General features: G+C 62.0%; 1 protein-coding gene across 2 annotated transcripts; it reads right to left on the bottom strand.

Annotated features, from left to right (window-relative positions):
* Positions 1-836: 836 nt before the first annotated feature.
* On the bottom strand, positions 837-17,436 carry ADAM11 (ADAM metallopeptidase domain 11). 2 transcript variants are annotated; one of them, XM_054689240.1, is made up of 26 exons: positions 17,373-17,436; positions 16,767-16,942; positions 8,591-8,667; positions 8,361-8,427; positions 7,405-7,490; positions 7,241-7,316; positions 6,791-6,857; positions 6,657-6,724; positions 6,257-6,331; positions 6,113-6,184; positions 5,760-5,926; positions 5,167-5,251; positions 4,955-5,045; positions 4,778-4,829; positions 4,186-4,285; positions 4,029-4,100; positions 3,830-3,922; positions 3,474-3,554; positions 2,932-2,982; positions 2,766-2,829; positions 2,472-2,571; positions 2,156-2,275; positions 1,892-2,060; positions 1,687-1,801; positions 1,510-1,600; positions 837-896 (listed from the first exon to the last, which is right to left on the bottom strand). In XM_054689240.1, the coding sequence occupies exons 1-26, from the start codon at positions 17,434-17,436 to the stop codon at positions 848-850; spliced, it is 2,328 nt and encodes a 775-aa protein (XP_054545215.1). In that variant the 3' UTR covers positions 837-847. The 2 variants fall into 2 exon arrangements, with proteins under 2 accessions (XP_054545215.1, XP_037349850.1); XM_037493953.2 differs by lacking the exons at positions 7,241-7,316; positions 7,405-7,490; positions 8,361-8,427; ... (1 more) ...; positions 16,767-16,942; positions 17,373-17,436 and having other exon boundaries at positions 6,661-6,724; positions 6,791-6,851.
* Positions 17,437-17,795: the final 359 nt, after the last annotated feature.

The raw sequence follows: 17,795 nt of genomic DNA, 5'->3' as shown, positions 1-17,795 counted from the left end.
GAGGAGGGGCCATCCCAGGCCATGTCCCCTGGTGGCTGCCTGCCCCCCGGGGTTCCCCCCAGGCCCCCCTCCCTCACGACTTGAGCTGCGGCAATCCGTGATGATGGAAGCTACATTCACACAGGGAGAGTTGGTGTGCAAGGCCAAAGCCACATGGGGTGCGGTGGGGGACCACGAGGGAACTGCCCCCCAGCCTGGTCCACCCTGGTGGTGTGAAGGGCAGGGTCACAGCCTCCCACCCAGACCCCTGGGGCCGGGCGTTGAAGGGCTTGGGCCCGGAAGACATCTGCATGGTGCCTCCCTCCGTGGCTGGGCAGGGGCAGCCTCCTCGAAGTTCAGGGTGGAGACGGTGGGTGCCAGCCTCGGAGGGAGGGGGGTGGCACTTAGGCCCCTCCAGACCTGGAATGGAGAGGGGGCATGAAGGGAGGATATGAGGCAGGCCCCAGAGGGAGAGCCCCTGAGCCAGGCCCTGGGAGGGCAGTGCCAGGCCCTGGAGGCAGCAAGTCACAGGCTGGCCAGGGAGGGGTCTGGCGGGAGGTCAGACAGCGGTGACATGGAAGACAAAACAGATGGGACGCAGAGGTAGGCTCCCTTTCCAGGGCACAGGCTGGTGGGAGGCAGAGCCCCAGGATCCGCCTGGCCGGGGAGGTCTGGACAGAGGCAGGGCAGGAGTCGATGGGCGGGGTGGGAGGGCAGGGCAAGCTGAGGACTGTCTTCCTGGAGGGGGTGCTCCCACCCCTGCGGTGACAGCGGGGGCGGGGCGGCCCCCAGCTCCCCGTCAACAGAAGGCAAGGTGACGAATGAGATGGAGGAGACAGGGACAGCGGGAGGGATGACGTGGCCGGCGTCACACTGCCCCCTGCTGGGTCGGGTCGTACCTTCCTCGGCGGATGTTTCTTCGGGAGCCGCGGAGGGGACAGGCGCAGGGAGGGGAAGAGAAACGTGGTGACTTGCCCCAGCCCTCGGGAGACTCTGCTCCAGAGACGGCCAGTCCCTGGGGCCCGGACGCTAATGACGGGCCCAGGGAGGTGCTGAGGAGACCGGCCAGAGTCGGGTCCTGGGTTTGAATCCTGACTCTGCACCCACCCCCTTGACCCTGGGGCCTCGGGTCCCTTCCCTGCATGGTGGGTGGGTGAGACCAGCCCAAGGGCCACAGGCGCAGCCACCGACGGGCCACGGCAGGCTGGGCGGAGCCTGGGGATGCGGACCTGTCTGGGGCAGCCCCGGCTCAGCTCCTCTGAGGCCTCGCTGAGGTGCACTGAGGTACAGTCGGGCGCTGCCTATTTTCCAGCAGAGAGGTTGGAGATCAGGATAGTTAGCCTAGAATCTCCTGGCTTTTAAATGTGGGCAACACAGCTTTCAAAAGAACTGCGATCCCGTGGCTGGCTTGGACCATAAAGTATGAACTCTGGTCTAGCTAACTTCTCAGGGGGGCCCCCTCAGTTCCAGCAGTCTGGGGTTCTGATCACCCAGGGGGTGCCAGGAGGGGTCGGGACGTGTGTGTCTTACTTAAATCCCCAGCCCGTGCCGCCCAGGACGATAGCTGCGACGAGGACAGCCCCGGCGATGGAGCCGATGATGATGTTGGTGCCGCTGGGACCTGGGAGGAGGGCGGGGCTCGGTTGGCAGGACAGGCGTGGAGAAAGGGCAAGGCGGAACCCCCACCCCGGCCGGCGGCAGCCTCACCCTTATATCTCTCTGTCTCCCCCGTGGGCGGAGACGTGGGGAGGGGGTTGTGGATGCTGCAGTCTTTGCCCGTCCAGTCCGGCTGACAGATGCACTTCCCTTCATTGCTGCAGACCTGGAGACGGGGGAGGGCCAGCATGGCTGAGCAGGCTCTGTCCCCGCTCTTGTAAGCCACGCTATTCACCCCTGGCCTCCAGGCACCCACCCCGTGGTGGGAGCAGATCCGGCGGTCCCCGCTGCCAGGGCAGCTGCTGAAGTTGAAGGCAGAGGCTGGCAGGCAACGGTGATCCAGGCACAGCATGTTGGGGCCACAGGCTGTGCCATCCTCCACGTAGCTCAGGTCAGAGCCATCGGCCAGCTGCACATGGCCACCCCTGGGGAGGCAGCACAGCCAGCCTAGGTGCTTGCTCCTCCCACCCCCCAATCACAGCCACACCCTCCCTTTCCCAGCTGAGATCCCAGCCAACACCTGCAGTCTAGTTCCTTGCCCTGATGGTAGAAGGTGACGCTGCTGATGTCTCCCCCTAGGTCTCCCAGCCGAGGAGCTCCAGAGATGTTCACACAGAGGAGGAAGCCACAGAGCACGTCCCTGTTGGGGCAGTGTGGAGACAGTGAGCCCCAGGTCTGACCGCAATTTGAATCTGCCCTCTTCCCCACCCCAACTTTTCACAGGCTATCCCATCAGGACTCAGGTTTGTCCTAGGAAAACCTGCTGCCCCAACTCTGGAAAAACCCTCCCCGATCCCAGAGCTGGAGAGGCCCAGCCAAGAGCATGGGTTACTCACTGTTTATTGCACTGGACCCAGCCTGACCCCTTGCGCCCACAGTTCCCACGCTCCGTCCCCTCCACGTTCAACTTCTCATAGCAGAAGCGATCAGCAGCCGCTACACGGAGATGATGCCAGTTGTCACCCCACCCTCTCCAGAACCCACCCAAGACTTTCAGCGTGGCGGGGTCCCTGAGGTCCTGGGGAGTCACACATTTGGTAGCAGGCATATTCAGCTGGTATCTGGCCCCTCTCTAGTCTCTCGATTCTGGGTCTTTTGGTAGGGTCCCCTATCCCTACCAAAGAGCTCACCATGGCCCCAAAGGGCTTGGCACTGCCGGTCCCGGGTTTTGCAGCGACCCCCGTAGCAGCGGCCCTGAGGAATGATAAATAGGTGACAAGGGACAAAAATGTTGAGTGTCCGAATAGAGACGACACTGTACTGCACTGAGGGAGAACAGCCCCCACCCTATCATACCTGTTCATGATCACAGTAGTACCCGTCCAGCTTGTGCAGATTAGGGGGACACTGTGGAGAGAGGGGCTGGACTGAGCAGAGCAGCTGGGACTGAGCAGAGCCGCTGAGGACACTCCAGGCATGCACAGCCCCCACCCCCATGAGAATTGACATGACAGGACTCCTCCATCTTGCTCAGAACTCAGCCCACAGGGTTCCCCATAGCTTCCCTGCTTCACAGGGCTGGGAGAAGTGCCTGCATGTAATACGGACTTATTGGAAGCCTCATATTATCCACTCTGATCTCGAGCACACACCAGACACTGCGTCAGGTGCTGAGAGCACCAGTCAGGCTATAAATACCATCAACCATTGAGGGGACAAAACCAGGGGCCATGAAGAACCACTTCATGCTGGGGGTGAGGAAGCTGAGGCTGCTCCGCCGCGGGGACGCGGGCAGCAGCGCGGAGGAGGGCGTGGGAAGCAGTCGAGCCCCAGAGCCAAAGCAGCAGGGCCAGGGGCTGTCTGGCCAGGGGCTCCGCAGGCGGCCGGGCCGGTCGGACCTGGCTTGAGTCCCCGGTGCAGGTCTCCGCGATGTCGCACTCGTTCACGGCCTCTCGACAGGACACGCCTCGCGGCTCATACTAGGGAAGGGACGCGTTCCGGGGGCTCAGGCCGCCCGGCGAACCCAGAGCTCGCCGGCCCCGCCCCGGACTCCGCCCCTAGATCTGGCCCCGCCCCAGCCAGCCAGCCCCGCCCTACCCGCCCGACCACTGCACAACAGGCCACGCCCCTCCTCTCCCTCCCCATTGGCGCTTTCTTGTGAAGCCCCGCCCACCAGGCTTGCCCGACCTCCTGCGGCTCCTCTAAGCCCCGCCCCTCCCAGCTTATCCCCGCCCCGGCGGCCGGTCCAGCTCACCTTGCAGCGGCGACAGCAGAGCCCGTCGCTGCACATGGCGTCGTGAGTCAGGGTGCATTTCTTGCAGCAGTTCCCGCCCGCGCGGCTGCACTCCTGAGGACGCGGGGAGAAGGCGGGGGAGGACGAGACCCGACCCCCCCACCCGAACCCCCGCTCGACCCGCCCCCGCGTCGCCCGGCCCCGCCGGCGGGTCACGCACCTGCACCGAGCCGCAGTCGCACTCCTCGCCCGCCTCCACGAAGCCGTTGCCGCACTCGGGCGGGTCCAGGAGCTGGGCCGGCAGGGGAAGGGGTGTCGGAGTCCGGCCGCCCCCCTGCCCGAGCCCCGCTCCCCCGCTCCCCGCCCTGGGCTGGTACCTTGAGGGGCTTGTTGAAGAGGCAGCTCCCGCCCCCCTCCTGCAGGAACTGGCTGTACTCGTCTATGCTGCAGCGCGAGAACTTGCGGGGCAGGTAGAAGCTGGCCGGGGCGAGGGGACAGGGCTGCTGGGGCCCGGCCCGCGCCTTCCCCTCCTGTCCCTTTCTCATCCCATCTCAAGATTAGGGAGGGGGTGACCCGTGCGCCTCGGCCACCCCTCGAGGAGGCTGAGGGTCTCTGTGCCCGGCGCAAGAAGCGCCCCCCACACACCAAGCGCGAGTGGCGGGGGGGGGGGAATGTCCGCCTGCCCCTTCCCTGACGCTCAGGGCTCGGAGGTTGGAGGCCAAAGGAGACGCCAAGCGAGGCACTGGCGGCGCCCGGTGGCGACGGGGCGCACTACAGGCTGTCTGGTTTGGGTGTCCGGCAGGGAAATCTGGGTCTCCTGTGCAAAGTCTGCAGAATACTAGGCTTCTTGGAATCCTGGTCGGGAAAGCTAGGTCTCTGGAGGCCACCGGGTCCAGACTGCCACGCAGTTCTTGCTCTGGGGCCGGCCCAGACCCAAGGCCCTCCCCCAGTTTGTCCCCAAGAACTCACCCAGTGTCCTCCATGATGCAGCCCAGCCAGTTGTCCGGACATTTGCAGTCCCCTGGGAGGTGAGCCAGGTGGATATAAGGGGTGGTGGAGGACCCCTCCCATGGCACCCTCGTCACTTCTAGAGCTGCTGGGTGGGTCTGCGCTCGTTGTGGGGCCACATGGGGTTGTTATTGATACCTGCTGAACTCCGGTGCTTATTCCACATCATGCCCAGGTTCTGTCCCAGTGTCTGAGCCAGGGTCACTGCCATGGCCCCCATGTTGTCATACTTGGGATGAAGAAACAGCACAAAGACGTCCATATTTCTCCAAAAGGCACAGCACCCATGCCCTTCAAAGCCCGTCCCCTCCCTCCAACCCTCCGCCTGGCCATACCCCCACGTGGCTCACCTCGTTCACACCCCCACCCCTGGACAGTGAGCAGATTCCCCCCACGTAGGCAGCCCCGCTACTGGTGCTCTGGAAAGTCCTGCCCCTGGAAAGGAGAGGGTCGTCAGGACTCCTGCCCATCCGTGGTGGCTCCCCTGGGCTGCCAGGGGTGATGGGGCATCTCCCTCACCACAGCCCCTCCCTGGGGGTAAACATTGCCCTCGCTTCAGCCTGTCAAGCCCCTTGCCCTCTTTGGGGGAGGCCCATAAGCCAATAATGAGAGGTTCCCATTAATCATGTCAAATCATAAGATCTTTTCATCTTTTTTTTTCCCCCACCAGGGCACTGAGTCCCTGAGGAAGGGGAGTTGGGACAGTCTGGAAGGGAAAGACGGATGAAGAGGGTGGGGAGGGACAGATCACCAGGGGCCAGGGAGGGGCATGTGTTTAAGATGAGGGGATTGATGCCCAGTCTGTTGCTTGTGGCCGGGGGGCAGGCGGAGGTGAGCCCAGGACCCAGATCCTGCCAAGCACCTGGCCCAGGGCAGCTGTCAGTAGCCCTGCACCCTGCAGCAGACAGCGGAGGCTGGCAGGGTGGAGGGCGTGGGGACTCACGAGAAGAGGTGGGTGGCATCGCTGGGCTCAGGCAGGCCTTCCCGCCGGTAGACCATGAGCCGGGCCAGGGTCTCCAGGAGGTCATCCTGCACCTGGATCTTGTCCCCATCTGCCCACGTTTCCATGGCGACCAGCACAATGCGGGTATTGAGCTGCTCCTTGTACATCTGTGCCCGGAGGGGAGAAGATGAGGAGGGGGCTAGACGGGGGAAAGTGGGGGGACAGGGTGGCGGGAAGGTCTTAGTCTATCCTCCAGGACACCGGACTCAGAGATTCATAGTGTCCTCCAGAACTCACCCCAAGGATGGATGGGGGGGCATAAAGGGCGAGGGAAGGGAGGGCGTGCTGCTCACCACATCTGCCAGGTTCACCACGGACTTGGCAAAGTTGCTGGTAAGGACCACAGACTGTCGCATCTGCTCAAACTAGGAGAGCGAAGAGTAGGCAGAGGGCGAGGCTCCTCCCGCCCCTCTCCTGGAGTCCTCCAGGGAACTTACCAGCTGATGGTCGTTGATCACAATCAGCTCCACGTACTTGGTCTCGCTGTGCACTGTAGGGTGACCCCGGCGGACCTAGGGGGTGGGTGGGCACTTGGAATCAGTCCCCTCCATGCCTGATGTCCTGGCCACACCAAGGACTGATGGGGAGGCTGCACTCTAGCCAGGGACCATGGCAGCTCCCCACTGGTGGGGCTCCGATCACCCTCAGCCTCGACAGGAGGGCAGGCAGCCTTGGTTGGCCACGGCGGGGATGTGTGTCAATAGTGGGGTGAGGAAATGGGGTGGGAGGCTTCCTCCAGAGACGGCGCCCGAGCCCCCTGCCACGGATGGGGTGGCGTCCTGCTCCAGACTGCAGCGCCAGGTCTCTGCAGCCCGAGGTCTGCGCGGGCCCCCGTACCTGCCTTTTCCTTCTCAGCCTCGACCGGTTTGGAGGAGCGAGATGAACAGGGGCAGCAAACAGGCAGCCTGGGGGAGGGGACAGGTGAGGGGGGCACATCCACCCCCTCCCCACCCCCACTTTCCCTCCCTTACCTGGTTCCCTGCATCTGAGGGGGTCTGGGAGGAGAGGGGTCCGGTAAATGAGGTGGGGAAGGGGTCCCTGCAATGAGGGGGAATTCATTTTTGGCAGGCTGAGCAAGTCTGCTGAGCCCAGTTGGGGGAGCAGCCCCAGCCTTGCCCCCACCCCCACCTAGGGTGACCCAGAACTGGCCAGAGCTCCCATGTCGGATCTGATCTCCCAGATGCTCAGATTCCGGGGTCAAGACCTGGGGGTGCTCTGAGAGATAGGGGCAAAGGACACTAGAGCCTGGTGGGAGGTTACTTGGGGGGCACAGGGGACATTGGAGCTGGGGGCACAGGAGGAGGGAACCCGATCTGGGGTCACTGAGGAGGGCAGTGAGGCTGAGGTTACCGTGGGAGGAGGAGGCGGCGCGGTGATAGTCACAGGGAAGAATGAGCTGGAGGGGACCGTGGGGGGCTTACCTGGGTGGCTTCTGGAGGCCCCGCCATCTCTCGCGGCTCCACGATGTAGGTGAAGTTTCCGTCAGAGAAGACCCCACTGCAGAGAGAGGGGCAGCTCCCCACAGTTCCCAGGGCCAGCGGGTGGCCTTTCCCAGCCCCCCAGGGCGCCTCCCCCCTGTACTCACTGCAGCCCCTGGCAGGTGGAGAGGGCGGCAAAGGACTGCGGGTTCCCCCGCAGCTTCCCCTGGTAGTAGCAGTGGTCTCGGGGCCCCTGGGGAAACAGCAAAATTGTGAGCGGCCCAGCCCTTGCCCCCCCCCAAAGGAAGGACAGGCGGGAGTGTAGAAGCCGCCCCTGTGCCGCCCCTGGGTCCGCCTGGGGTCTGCAGCCTGGCTCCGTGCGGGCCGGGCAAGTTCCTGGCCCTCTGGGCCGGCGCCGCGCCTCCGAAGCGAGGAAGCGGTTCTTAAGCCCGGGCTGGGGCCGAGGGGATCGCAGACTCCTCTGAGAGCGGCGAACCTTCGCAGAGCACCGACTAAGCGCGGGCGCTGTCCCAGCAGGCACCGCAGACGAGCCCACCCGGACGCCACGCACGGCCAGCAAAGCCCACGCCATTCCACACACAAGCCTGGCCCGCTGGCCCTGCGGCCGCCCCTGGGCCCGGGGTCTGGGCTGGGGGCTGGGAGCACGTGGGGCGGAGGGGACCAGCACCACCCCCTGGGCTTCCTGAAGACTTACTCGAGCTCCAGTGACCGGCAGGCTGGGGGCGGGGGAGCTATTTAGCGACACTCATTCATCTTAGCCGGGGCCCTGGGCCTTGGGGCCCGGACCCTGGTGCTCCAGGCGGTCAGGAGCTCCCAGGTCCTGGTGCAGATGGAGAGGGGCCTTTCCCCAGCCACCCCTCCCAGCTGAGTCTGGGCCTGAGAGGGGCCTCAAGTGCCCCCAAGCCAGGCAGAGAAGCTGCGACTCGGACCTCCCGAGCCCAGAGAGGGGAGATGCCAGGACCCCGATCCTCCAACGTGGGGAGAGATGGAGGATCCCAAGGGGCCAGGCCCATCCCAAGTGTACAGGATATCCTGGACCCCACTTCCACCGGCCGCCCGTCCCCACATTCCACCTCCCCTGACCGCTCCCCAGAACACTCACAGCACTGTGCTGGGTGGTCCCCTCCCGGCTGAAGTGGCGCTCCACGTATTGAGAGGAGAGGAGGTGGCTGGAACGAACGGAGCAGGCCAGAGAGGGAGGGTGTCACTGCGGGGCCAGGTTCCCTGCTGCAGCCCAGACCCCACCCCTCCAGCACCCCACTCCCCAATAACCGGCCAAGTCCAATCCAGGCCTTGCCTTGCCCTTCCTCCCAGGCGCCAGGCCACACTCACTGGTTTAGCTCCAGGTCCAGAGTGAAGTTTGAGTTGAAGGCTGGGATGACAAAGCTCACCTGGGCCAGGTGGACAGGCTGGGGGGAGGGGAGAGCAGAGGGGGAGTCAACCTGTGGAGGCTGAAGGTAGGAATTGGGGAATGGGGGAAACCCAGAATAGAAAGTTGCCCTAGGGGGAGGGTGGTCCAGCCCATCAGTTGAGGGGACCACTGATTTGGGGGCAGGTGCTTTCCACAAGTTCATCTTCCTCTAAGTTCTGTTCCCTCACATCGCAGGTGCTTCCCTTCCTGTCCCCCTCAAACTCTACAGGGGTGGAGTGGGGTAGAATTGATCACAGGATCCCCGAAAGCCAGGGCAATAGCAGGTCAGCAGGAAAGAACTTGACTTCTCTCCCCCAAGTCTATTGCCCTCCACCTTGTCCAAAGCAACTCATCTTTAATATTTCAATCCTATGGTTAATTTTTAAACACGGAAGTTTTCCTGATAAATTTTTCAGAGGGGCCTCTGCAGTGGGGCTGGGAGGCTCCAGGTTGTCATGGCAACGTACCAGGCCTGAGCAAGATGGCTGCCCTCCCAGGCCTGGGTGCCTGCCTACTTACAGTGGGGGTGGGGACTCCAGACCCAAAGCAAGTGTGCCTGGAAGGAAAGTGACCCCAAGAGAAGGAGGAGCAGGAGTCTGGGCTGGGGTGGAGTCAGCCTTTTGAGGTTGTGACTCCTGAAAACCCTGACAACATGCCTGGAGGCTCAGGACCCCTACCCCAAGCCTCAGGTGCTTACAAAAGATCTGGAAGCACAGGAGTGGCCTGAAGGGGCTCCAGTGGCTGGAGTCTTCTTCCATTCCAGAAGACTGCATTCCAGACCTCAGAGGAGGGTCCCACACCTGGGCCATGTGTATGTGAGAAATTTGTTTGCTGTCTTTCTTTTGATGGGAGCAAGGTGCAGGGTAGAGAGGTGCCTACTGTCAAATGCACAGCTTGCTACCTCCTAGGCTTCCTTTTCAATTACCCAGTTATTTCTAATCTTTCTATGCACTTATGCCAGGTACTGTTTTAAACATTTTACTGTATTATCATATTTGTTTTTTTTATAAAGATTTATTTATGCGTACAAGAGCTGGGGTACAGGCCAGAGATGAGAGGGGTGAGAGGGTTCACCAGAGACAGAGTGGGGAACAGAACAGGCAGACTGACTGAAATACACTGCTGAGGGGAGCAGTGGGTGAGACTGGAGAGGTCGGCTGTGCCATGTGGGTTGCTCCCTGGCCAGCTGGGGATCGAACTTGTGCTGCAGAGGCTGCAGATTGCTTCATAGTGTGGTGCTTAACCCCTTGCACCACCAGGGAGGCCCTGCATTATCATATTTGATCTCCACAACAACCCAATGGGATAGATCTGACAGGTGGAGAAACTGAGGCACAGAGTGGCTAACCAAGGTCATGCAGCTAAGAAGTGGTGGAGCTAATTGCAGCCTAGGGAGTCAGTTTCCAGGGACCCAAGGATGAGGCAAGATGGGTCCACTAGCGGCCGGGAGAGAGGGGATAAGGTGGGGCAAAATGTCAAAGCCTGGCTAGGCAGCCTTCTGAACCCCAAGGACAGACTCACCCTATCCAAGACTCCAAGCTCTTCCTGAGGCCCTAAATCATTGATCAAACTCAAAATAGAAAGTCAAGGAAGAGGAGTCACTGCTTCCCTCACCTCGAAAGCCTGGACATCCCTGTCCTTACTCTTGTCTCTTGAGCTTGGTCTATCTTTCCCACCCATCCCTGCCAGGACCATCTCTGCCCTTCTCTGTCCTCACGAATGTTCTTGTTCCCCACTCCCACCCCCGCATTAACAAGACCCTGTCCTGGCCTCCCAGACCCATTGTCCTGACTCCACTCTCTAAGCCTGTGCAGCCTCAGAGCTGATCCAGCAACCTCTCTGAGCCCCAGATGTCCCTACTGAGAATGGTATCCAAATCCAGGTTCAAGGCTGTAAGATTGGCATGTGTGGTAGCGTTCGCCCTGGGCTGGGAGTCAGCATTGGCACATGCAGTATCTCTCCCACTTGGGAAGTCAGCAGGCTAACCCATCTGGCCTCCCCCATCTCTGCAGACCAAACTGACCCCCATTCTAGGGAAATCCTGGACTGATGGGGCAGTAGACAGGTCCTCTGTCCCCCCACTTCTCACAGCCTGCAGAGGCTTCATCCTCTTTCCCAATAGGTGAGGCCTATCTGCAGGTGGGCAGCCCCCCTCCCCAGCAGGACATGGGATTCAGGCCAGATTAAGCCCTGGCAACCTCAGGGCAGGGTCTGGGCCCCCTAGAGGCAGGCCTGGGAAGGGTTGGGAAGCCACCAAAAGGCAGTAGAGAAAGAGGGAAGGAACTCGAGTGCTGGCTGGATGTGGGGGACTCAGGGAATGGCCCATCTGAAGGAGGAGAAAGAGCAGGCACACCCACCTCAGCCCCCAGGCACTTGGGGAGTCTCCTGCTGGCACTGGAGTCCTAAGACACCCCACTCAGACTGCTCCCCAGCTGACTGCCTCAGGTGTCAGGCCTATCCCTGGCCTCCCCCATCATCCCTGGGCCCCTCCCAAGGGAGCCCCTTCCGTCCGGTGCCTGGCCCCCTCCTCCCCCGGCACCGCTCAGTGGTGCTGGTGACCCCAACCAGCCCGGCCTTGACCCCAGCCTCTTGCTCCTGGCCATCCGGTCTCACATGCTCGGCTCATTTGCTCATTTATCCCGCCCCGCCGTCTGGTGCTCATTTTACAAACGTCAGGCTGAGGCTCAGAAAGAGACACTTGGAGGTGACTGGCCCGGGGCCATGAGGACCGGTCCAGGGTCAGGCCTCTCCCTGGAGCTGGAGTCCATATTGACCAGAGCAGCTGGGGTCTCCTGGCTGGGGTGACCACACCTCCCCAGGTCCTCCCTGTCTCCACCTCTTTCCCAGGCACCTGCTTCAGAGACTGGGCCTCCCCCAGCCTCTCTGCACCCATCAGGCCCTCCAAGTACAGGGTACAGGGGAAGGTGATGCCCAAGCCCCAGAGTTGCAAGCACTGATGCCAGGCTGAACCCCACCTAAGAAGCAGTCTTGGGAAGGGGGAAGATAAAGGTCTCGGGCTTTCCAACAGCCCCAGAAATTCCAGAGGTACAGGCTCTGCCTCTCACAGTTACCTCTCCTCCCTCCTCCTCAACCTCCATCCCTGCCCTCCACCTTCTCTCCCCAACGCACCAGCAAGCCTGCACCCACCACCCACAGGGCTTGGCCCCTGGCTCCTGCTGGGCCTTTAAGTACACAGCTCTGGCCCAGGAGTTCCTGACAGCTGCCTCAATCCTCCCCAGGGCAGGGGAACCTGTAGTCCCGAGAGCACAGGCTACACCCACCTTTTTCCCCTGCCCAGGGGCTCAATTCAGGCTGAATGGACAGGCACCAGGAGGCCTGAGGGAGCTGCTTAGCCTCTCTGAGACTCAGTTTCCCCCTTGGTAAAATGGGGTGATGGTAAGGATAAAATAAAAGCCCTTTTAATCATTATCACAAGAATAAGTTAAAATTACTAATATTAGAAAGAAGAAGTATAAATGCTGCAGCTGAACAGGGCTTTGAAGAACTGAAAAAACTGCATGGGCTGGGCAGTGGGGGGCCTGGGGGATGCAGATAGGGAGGAAGAGAGGCAGTGGCTCCACCCAGGAGGAAATCGCTCCCTGAAGTACTCCATCGGTCCCCAAGATGCGCCAAGGCTCTAGTGGGAGGAAACATGGTTGAATTTACAATAACGGGATTGAACCTCAAAACTTGAGGACAGGCCTTCCTGGTGGCTCAGGGGTTAAAGTCTCAGTGCGATCAAGCTATTTCTGGCCAAGGAGCTACCCACATGGCGCAAAAGACCTCCTCTGTCTCGCCCGCTGCTCCCCTCAGCAGTGTATTTCAGTAGATCCACCTGTTCTGCTCCCTACTCTGTCTCTGGTGAATCCTTTCACCCCCATCTCTGGCCTATACCCCAGTACTTGTATGCATAAATAAATAAAAATAAATCTTTTAAAAAAAGAAGACAGTTGGGCCTCCCCGGTGGTGCAGCGGTTGAGCACTGGGTTGTGAAGCTGCCCGCAGCCTCTGCAGCGCCGGTTCGATCCCCGGCTGCTCCCCGGCCACCGGAGAAAGGTCCCACATGGCGCGCAGACCTCTCCTGCCACCCGCTGCTCCCCTCAGCAATGTGCTTCGGTCCTTCTGCCTGCTCTGCAACCCGCTCTGGCTCTGGTGAATTCTCTCACCCTCCCGCGCTTCTGACTGTACCCAGTGCTTATATAAATAAATAAATAAATCTTTAAAAAAAAAAAAAAAAGACAGTTATTCCCTACAGGGTCATAAGTCCCTGTGGGGACAGACTCGGGGCAGCTGGGGTTTGGGCAGCAGAGCTTAGGTGAGGCCAGGCCCACAGACCTGGTGTGTGGCCAGGAAGGACCCAAGAACCTGCCCACTACAACACTGTCCAGAGACTGATAGGTAACCCCCACATGCCCTGGCCCCAGTTTCTGACACCCAGCTCTCAGGCCGGGACCAGCTGCACAGCGGCCTCGACACTCAGGAGGGAGGACAGGCTCACAGATGTTGAACATCTGCTCTTGTCAGATCGCAGGCAGGACACCTGCCGTCCATCATCTCTAATCCTCACAGCGGCTGTGGTAAAGTGCAGAAGGCAAGAAGCCCCATTTTATGGATAAGGAAGATGGGGTGCAGCGGTTTGCCCAGGTCACTCTGTTGGAAGCAGTGGAGAGAAATGTGGCTGTCCCCTCTACCCCCCACCCGCCACCACACAATGCAGCCTTTCAAGCCAGCTGGGCCGCCTGCTCCCGGCCCAGGCTTCCTGCCTCTGCTCCCAGGACAGAGCTGCGGCTCTGGCTGCCCAGACCGAGGTCCCCTGCTTATGCCTTCCACCTTGCAAGGGCTGGGACCGTGCCTGGCTCAGCTGTCCCCCAGCCCTCTGCAGCAGAAAGACACAGGAGTGCCGCCCATGCCCTTGGCTGGGGCTTCTGGGTGGCACTTCCTGTAAATGCCAGTCCGGGCGGCTCTCAGGGAGTCCAGTGACTGAGGCCCCCTCCCTGGCTGGCTCAGAGGGTAGGTCTCCTGGCCCGGGTCCTCCATGCCCTACCCAGCTGCCCGCTCACTTCCCCACAGCCGCCCTTTCCTTGGTTCCCAAGGGGTCTGGGCTGGGGGGAGGCAGGCGCCGCCCACAGAACAGCTTTGTGTGGCTTAGAGAAAGGGGTCTCCTCAGAGACCTCCTGAGCCCACCAACCGCTTCAGCCCGCTTGCCCACGTGCTCTGTGGAAGCGAACAAACAGCCTAATTGTACTGTCCTCCGGCCTCACCCCTCAGCCGCAGGCTCCCTGTGGCCACAGCTTTCCACACTTCCAGAAGCCTCCCGCACCTGCGGGGCCTCCGGCCCAGTCTGCTTCCAAACTAGACAGAGTGAGATAGTGAGAGCAATGGAAAGAAGGCAAACAGCCCCCGGGCCGCTCTTCGCTACACCCTGAGCCAGAGGCCAGCCGCAGGCCAGTTGAAAACCACTCTGAGCATCAACTTCCTCTGCTGCTTAGCGCTGTGTGCCCTGGGGCAGCTACTTCGCCTCTCTGTGCCTGTTTCTCCATCTGTGCAATGGGCATGATCACAGCCGCACTTCCTGGGGTTGTAATGAGCATCCAGTTTTACCTTTAAAAGCAGAAGAGTGCCTGCCCCAGGAAGGGCCCAGAAAATCGTCATTTCTCTAGCTCAGAGTTCCTTCCTGGCCACCTTCCCTGCCCCTTGCAAAAGCCAGAAGTCCTCAGAGCACAGAATCCTTTCCCCTCACCACTTCCTGGCGGGATTAATGTTACCATTATCCAGATTTTTGGAGTCGGGAAGGCAGGGCTCAGAAAGGCGACATGACTAGTCCAAGGCCAGGCCAAGTTAGCACCCCGGGCCCATATTCGGCCCTGTCGGCCGGCTTGGGCCCCCAAACGCCCACCTGACCCACAGCAGATGGAACTCTTGCTGCTGACCCAACATCTTGCTCAAACTAAGGTCCCAAACTTGTGCAGTAGCTCTGGACGGAGCCCAAGAGTGCTGCTGGGCCTTCCTGTGGGGCTGCTGGGCTCAGCATGGACCTGGCTCCACCATCAGCCCTGGGGTGTGGAGGGCAGAAGTGCTGCGGGAGGAAAGCAGGCGGGTGGGAGGTAGAGGCCACAAGTTCACTCTGTCAGGGGGCCGTGTCCTTGTTTCCCTTCACCTTGTGCAGGGGGGGAGGTGGGGGGTCAGTGCCCCTGTGCCTAAGTGCAAGACCCTGGAGGCAGGATGGTGCAGTGGGGAGTGCTCTGGTCTTGGAGAAAATGGCATCGCTGCCTAAGATGACAAGATGACTGGCTTTGGGCCAGTTACTTAGTCTCTCTGAGCCCCAGGTTGGTCCCCTGCAAAGTGGACAGACAAATGTTACTGAGTTGTGGGAATCTGACCTCAGGGGACACTGGGGTACAGTTCAGGCAGAGTTATGAGTAAATCCCCTAGGGAGGCTGCAGGAGGTCCCGGGGAAGGCTCTACCCCAGAGAGACCCCACTGGAGGGGACTGCTGCCCCAGATCCACAGAACCCCCTGCCCCTCCCCACCCCCTCAGATGTGCCCTGGGGCACATTCAGGCTGGGTCCCTCCCATACCTCACACGTGCCATCCACTCACCAGCAGAACATTCAAGGACACACAGTCACAGCACCATCATACCCGGAACCCCCCATGACCTCGCTCCAGGGAGGACTGGGGGCTGAAGAAGCACCACATTTTTCTCTCAAACTGGTCCCATATTGTCCCTTATCTCTGTCCTCTGGCCTGCCTCGGCATCACCCCATCCTCCATCTGGACACCCCCTGAAGCACTAGTCAGGAGGTCCAACAGTCAGGTCAGACACTCAACTCCCACAGTCTTGGGGTGCAGAGTGCACAGGTGGAGGGACATGAGTGAAGAAAGCCAGACTAAGGGGTGAACCAGCGAGGACATCCCCATGTCTGGCCCTGGGACCATTCTACCTTCTATCTACCACCTTCCAGGGAGTCTGGGCAGGACCTGAAGCAGCTTCCACCCCTTCCCTCCCTCACACCCCCATCCCTGCCGCCAGCTCAAGACCATTAACCACCCCTCTCCCCACTCTGCACCGCCTGAGTGATGGCCCATCTATTATGCATGCTGCCTTCCTGCTCCATTCCATTTCCCGAGTATCCCCCCTGCACCCCACCCCCCCTAAGGGCTTTTAACCAAGTACATTAGGCAGGCCAGATGCCAGTCTGACAGATGTCCGTAATGTTAGCCTCTGTTTCCCTCCTTCCTTCCCTCGGCCCAGCCCAATTTACCTCCCACCATTTCCAGCTGCCAAACCTTCCCAGGCCTCGGTGGTCCGCTCCTCAGTCTCCTCTACTCCTCCCGTTTCTGCCAGGCCTCGCCACCCGCCCTCCCCGCCCCCGCTGGCCTGGCTAACTTTCAGCTTCCAGCTCCTGGAGAGCCAAGGCGTGCTGAATGAATATTCCATCTGGGTGATTATTATTCACATGATATTAATTAATTATTAATTGCAATTAATCTCCTTCATTCCTAACCTTCCTCTGGGAGGCAGGAGGGGCCTGGCAGCTAAAAGGGACAGGGAGCGGGTGGAGCTGCCATTTGTGGGTGAGCTTGGGGCCTCCATCTTTTTCCCAAGTCCCCACCCTCAGTGAGGGCAGAAAGGAAAACATTAAGCCTATCTGTGCAGGGGGGAAACTGAGGCAGAGCAAGCACTAAACTGTTCTAAGAAAGCCCAGGGACAGTGGCTGTGGTGAAAACCTGGGTCCCCATCTCTGCCCCGGCGCTCAGCGCTTCTCCCTGCCCCCTCCAGTCCTAGCCAAGCCCCATTTGGAGCAAACCTCTTGCTTTGGCAGGAGGGAAGTGGGGATGGTGAAAGGGTGAGCAAGGCTGGACTGAGCCCTGGGCACCCCTTGGTCCACCAAGGGCAAGGGATCCCCATGATGACGGGAAGGGGCCTGAAGCAGAGCAGGTGGGTGCTCCTACTAGCGGGCTCCAGCACCGGCCTGACACCCACTGTGCAGAAGGGGGAGCTGCTGGAGCCAGCTCCTGGGGAGGTGCCCAAACCCAATGCCCAGGGCCACCCTTGGGCTCTCAGGCCTGCTCCAGCCCGCTGGTCCCACTCACCGGGCCCCGGGGCGGCTCCTGGCGGACCCTGGTGTCCAGCTGTTGCTTTCGAACCTCTCCCCCGGAGCTCTCCCCCACCAGACGGCTGGGCTCTGTGACCTCAAGGGCTTCCTGGCCCCCTAACTGGGGTGAGACCCCCCAGCGCAGAGCTCCGACAGGACCCCGGGTCCCAAGACCTGGGAAGACAAGGCCACAGCTGCAGGCAGATGCCCACGGCGAGACAGGAGACTTGGGGATGGGGCAGGCACCGCACCCCGCTCCGGTGTGACCCCTGAGCCCTCGACCTGGGTGGGAGGATGCGCTGCCTGCAGCGGGAAGAAGCCGGTGGGGAGGGGGCCCCGGGCTTCACGCCGGCCCGGCCGTCACGACCGCCCCCCCAGCCCGCAGAGCCCCGCAGCGCCGGCCGGCGGCAGGGGGTGGCCGCGGCGGGGCGGGCCGGCGGGGGACAGGTGGGTGCGCGCACCCTCCCTCCTCCTCCCGCGGCCCCCGCCTCCCGCGCCCCGGACCGGCTGGCACCCCAGCGCTGCAGGGAAATGTGGCTGCAGCAAAAACCGCCGCAAAGCCGGGGCGGGGGCAGGGAGGGGGCGCCGGGCCGGGGTCACTCACCCGGCGGGGCCAGCAGCGGCAGCAGCAGCAGCGCCGCGAACGCCCAGCGCCGCAGCCGCCTCATGGCTCGCTCATAATCCTGGGTCCGGGGCTGCGGCTGCGGGCGGCGCGGGCGGCGGGCGGCGGGCGGCGGGGCGGGCGGGGAGGCGCCGCCGGGATGGGCGCGCGGGCGGGGGCGCGGGCGGGGGCGCGGGCCGGGGCTGGGGGCGCGGCGGGGGGGGGCGCCCGGCTCAGCGCGCTCCGGCCGCGGCCATCCCGGCGGGGCGCGGGCCGGGTTAAGAGCCGAGCGGCGAGCACGTGAGCGCCGGGCCCGCCCCCGCCCCCCGCAGGCCCCCCCAACCCGGCGGGGCCGGGGCCGCCGCGACGGGAGGACAAAAGAGGCGCCGCCCCGGGGCCGGCCTTCCGGCACCGCCTCGGCCCCTC

This window comes from Talpa occidentalis, unplaced genomic scaffold (assembly GCF_014898055.3).
Source record: "Talpa occidentalis isolate TD23 unplaced genomic scaffold, MPIMG_talOcc4v2.1 talOcc4.7, whole genome shotgun sequence".
NCBI classification, from domain to species: domain Eukaryota; kingdom Metazoa; phylum Chordata; class Mammalia; order Eulipotyphla; family Talpidae; genus Talpa; species Talpa occidentalis.
This window is presented reverse-complemented; position numbering and strand designations above follow the sequence as displayed.

What these genes read in the sequence shown, in the direction of transcription:
- ADAM11 (XM_054689240.1), bottom strand. Translation starts at nt 17,436, where the DNA reads ATGAGGCGGCTGCGGCGCTGGGCGTTCGCGGCGCTGCTGCTGCTGCCG. An exon ending in GCCGCTGCTGGCCCCGCCGG is followed by an intron (nt 16,943 to 17,372) that starts GTGAGTGACCCC and finishes TTGTCTTCCCAG; the next exon opens with GTCTTGGGACCCGGGGTCCT. An exon ending in GGACCACCCAGCACAGTGCT is followed by an intron (nt 7,491 to 8,360) that starts GTGAGTGTTCTG and finishes CTGTTTCCCCAG; the next exon opens with GGGCCCCGAGACCACTGCTA.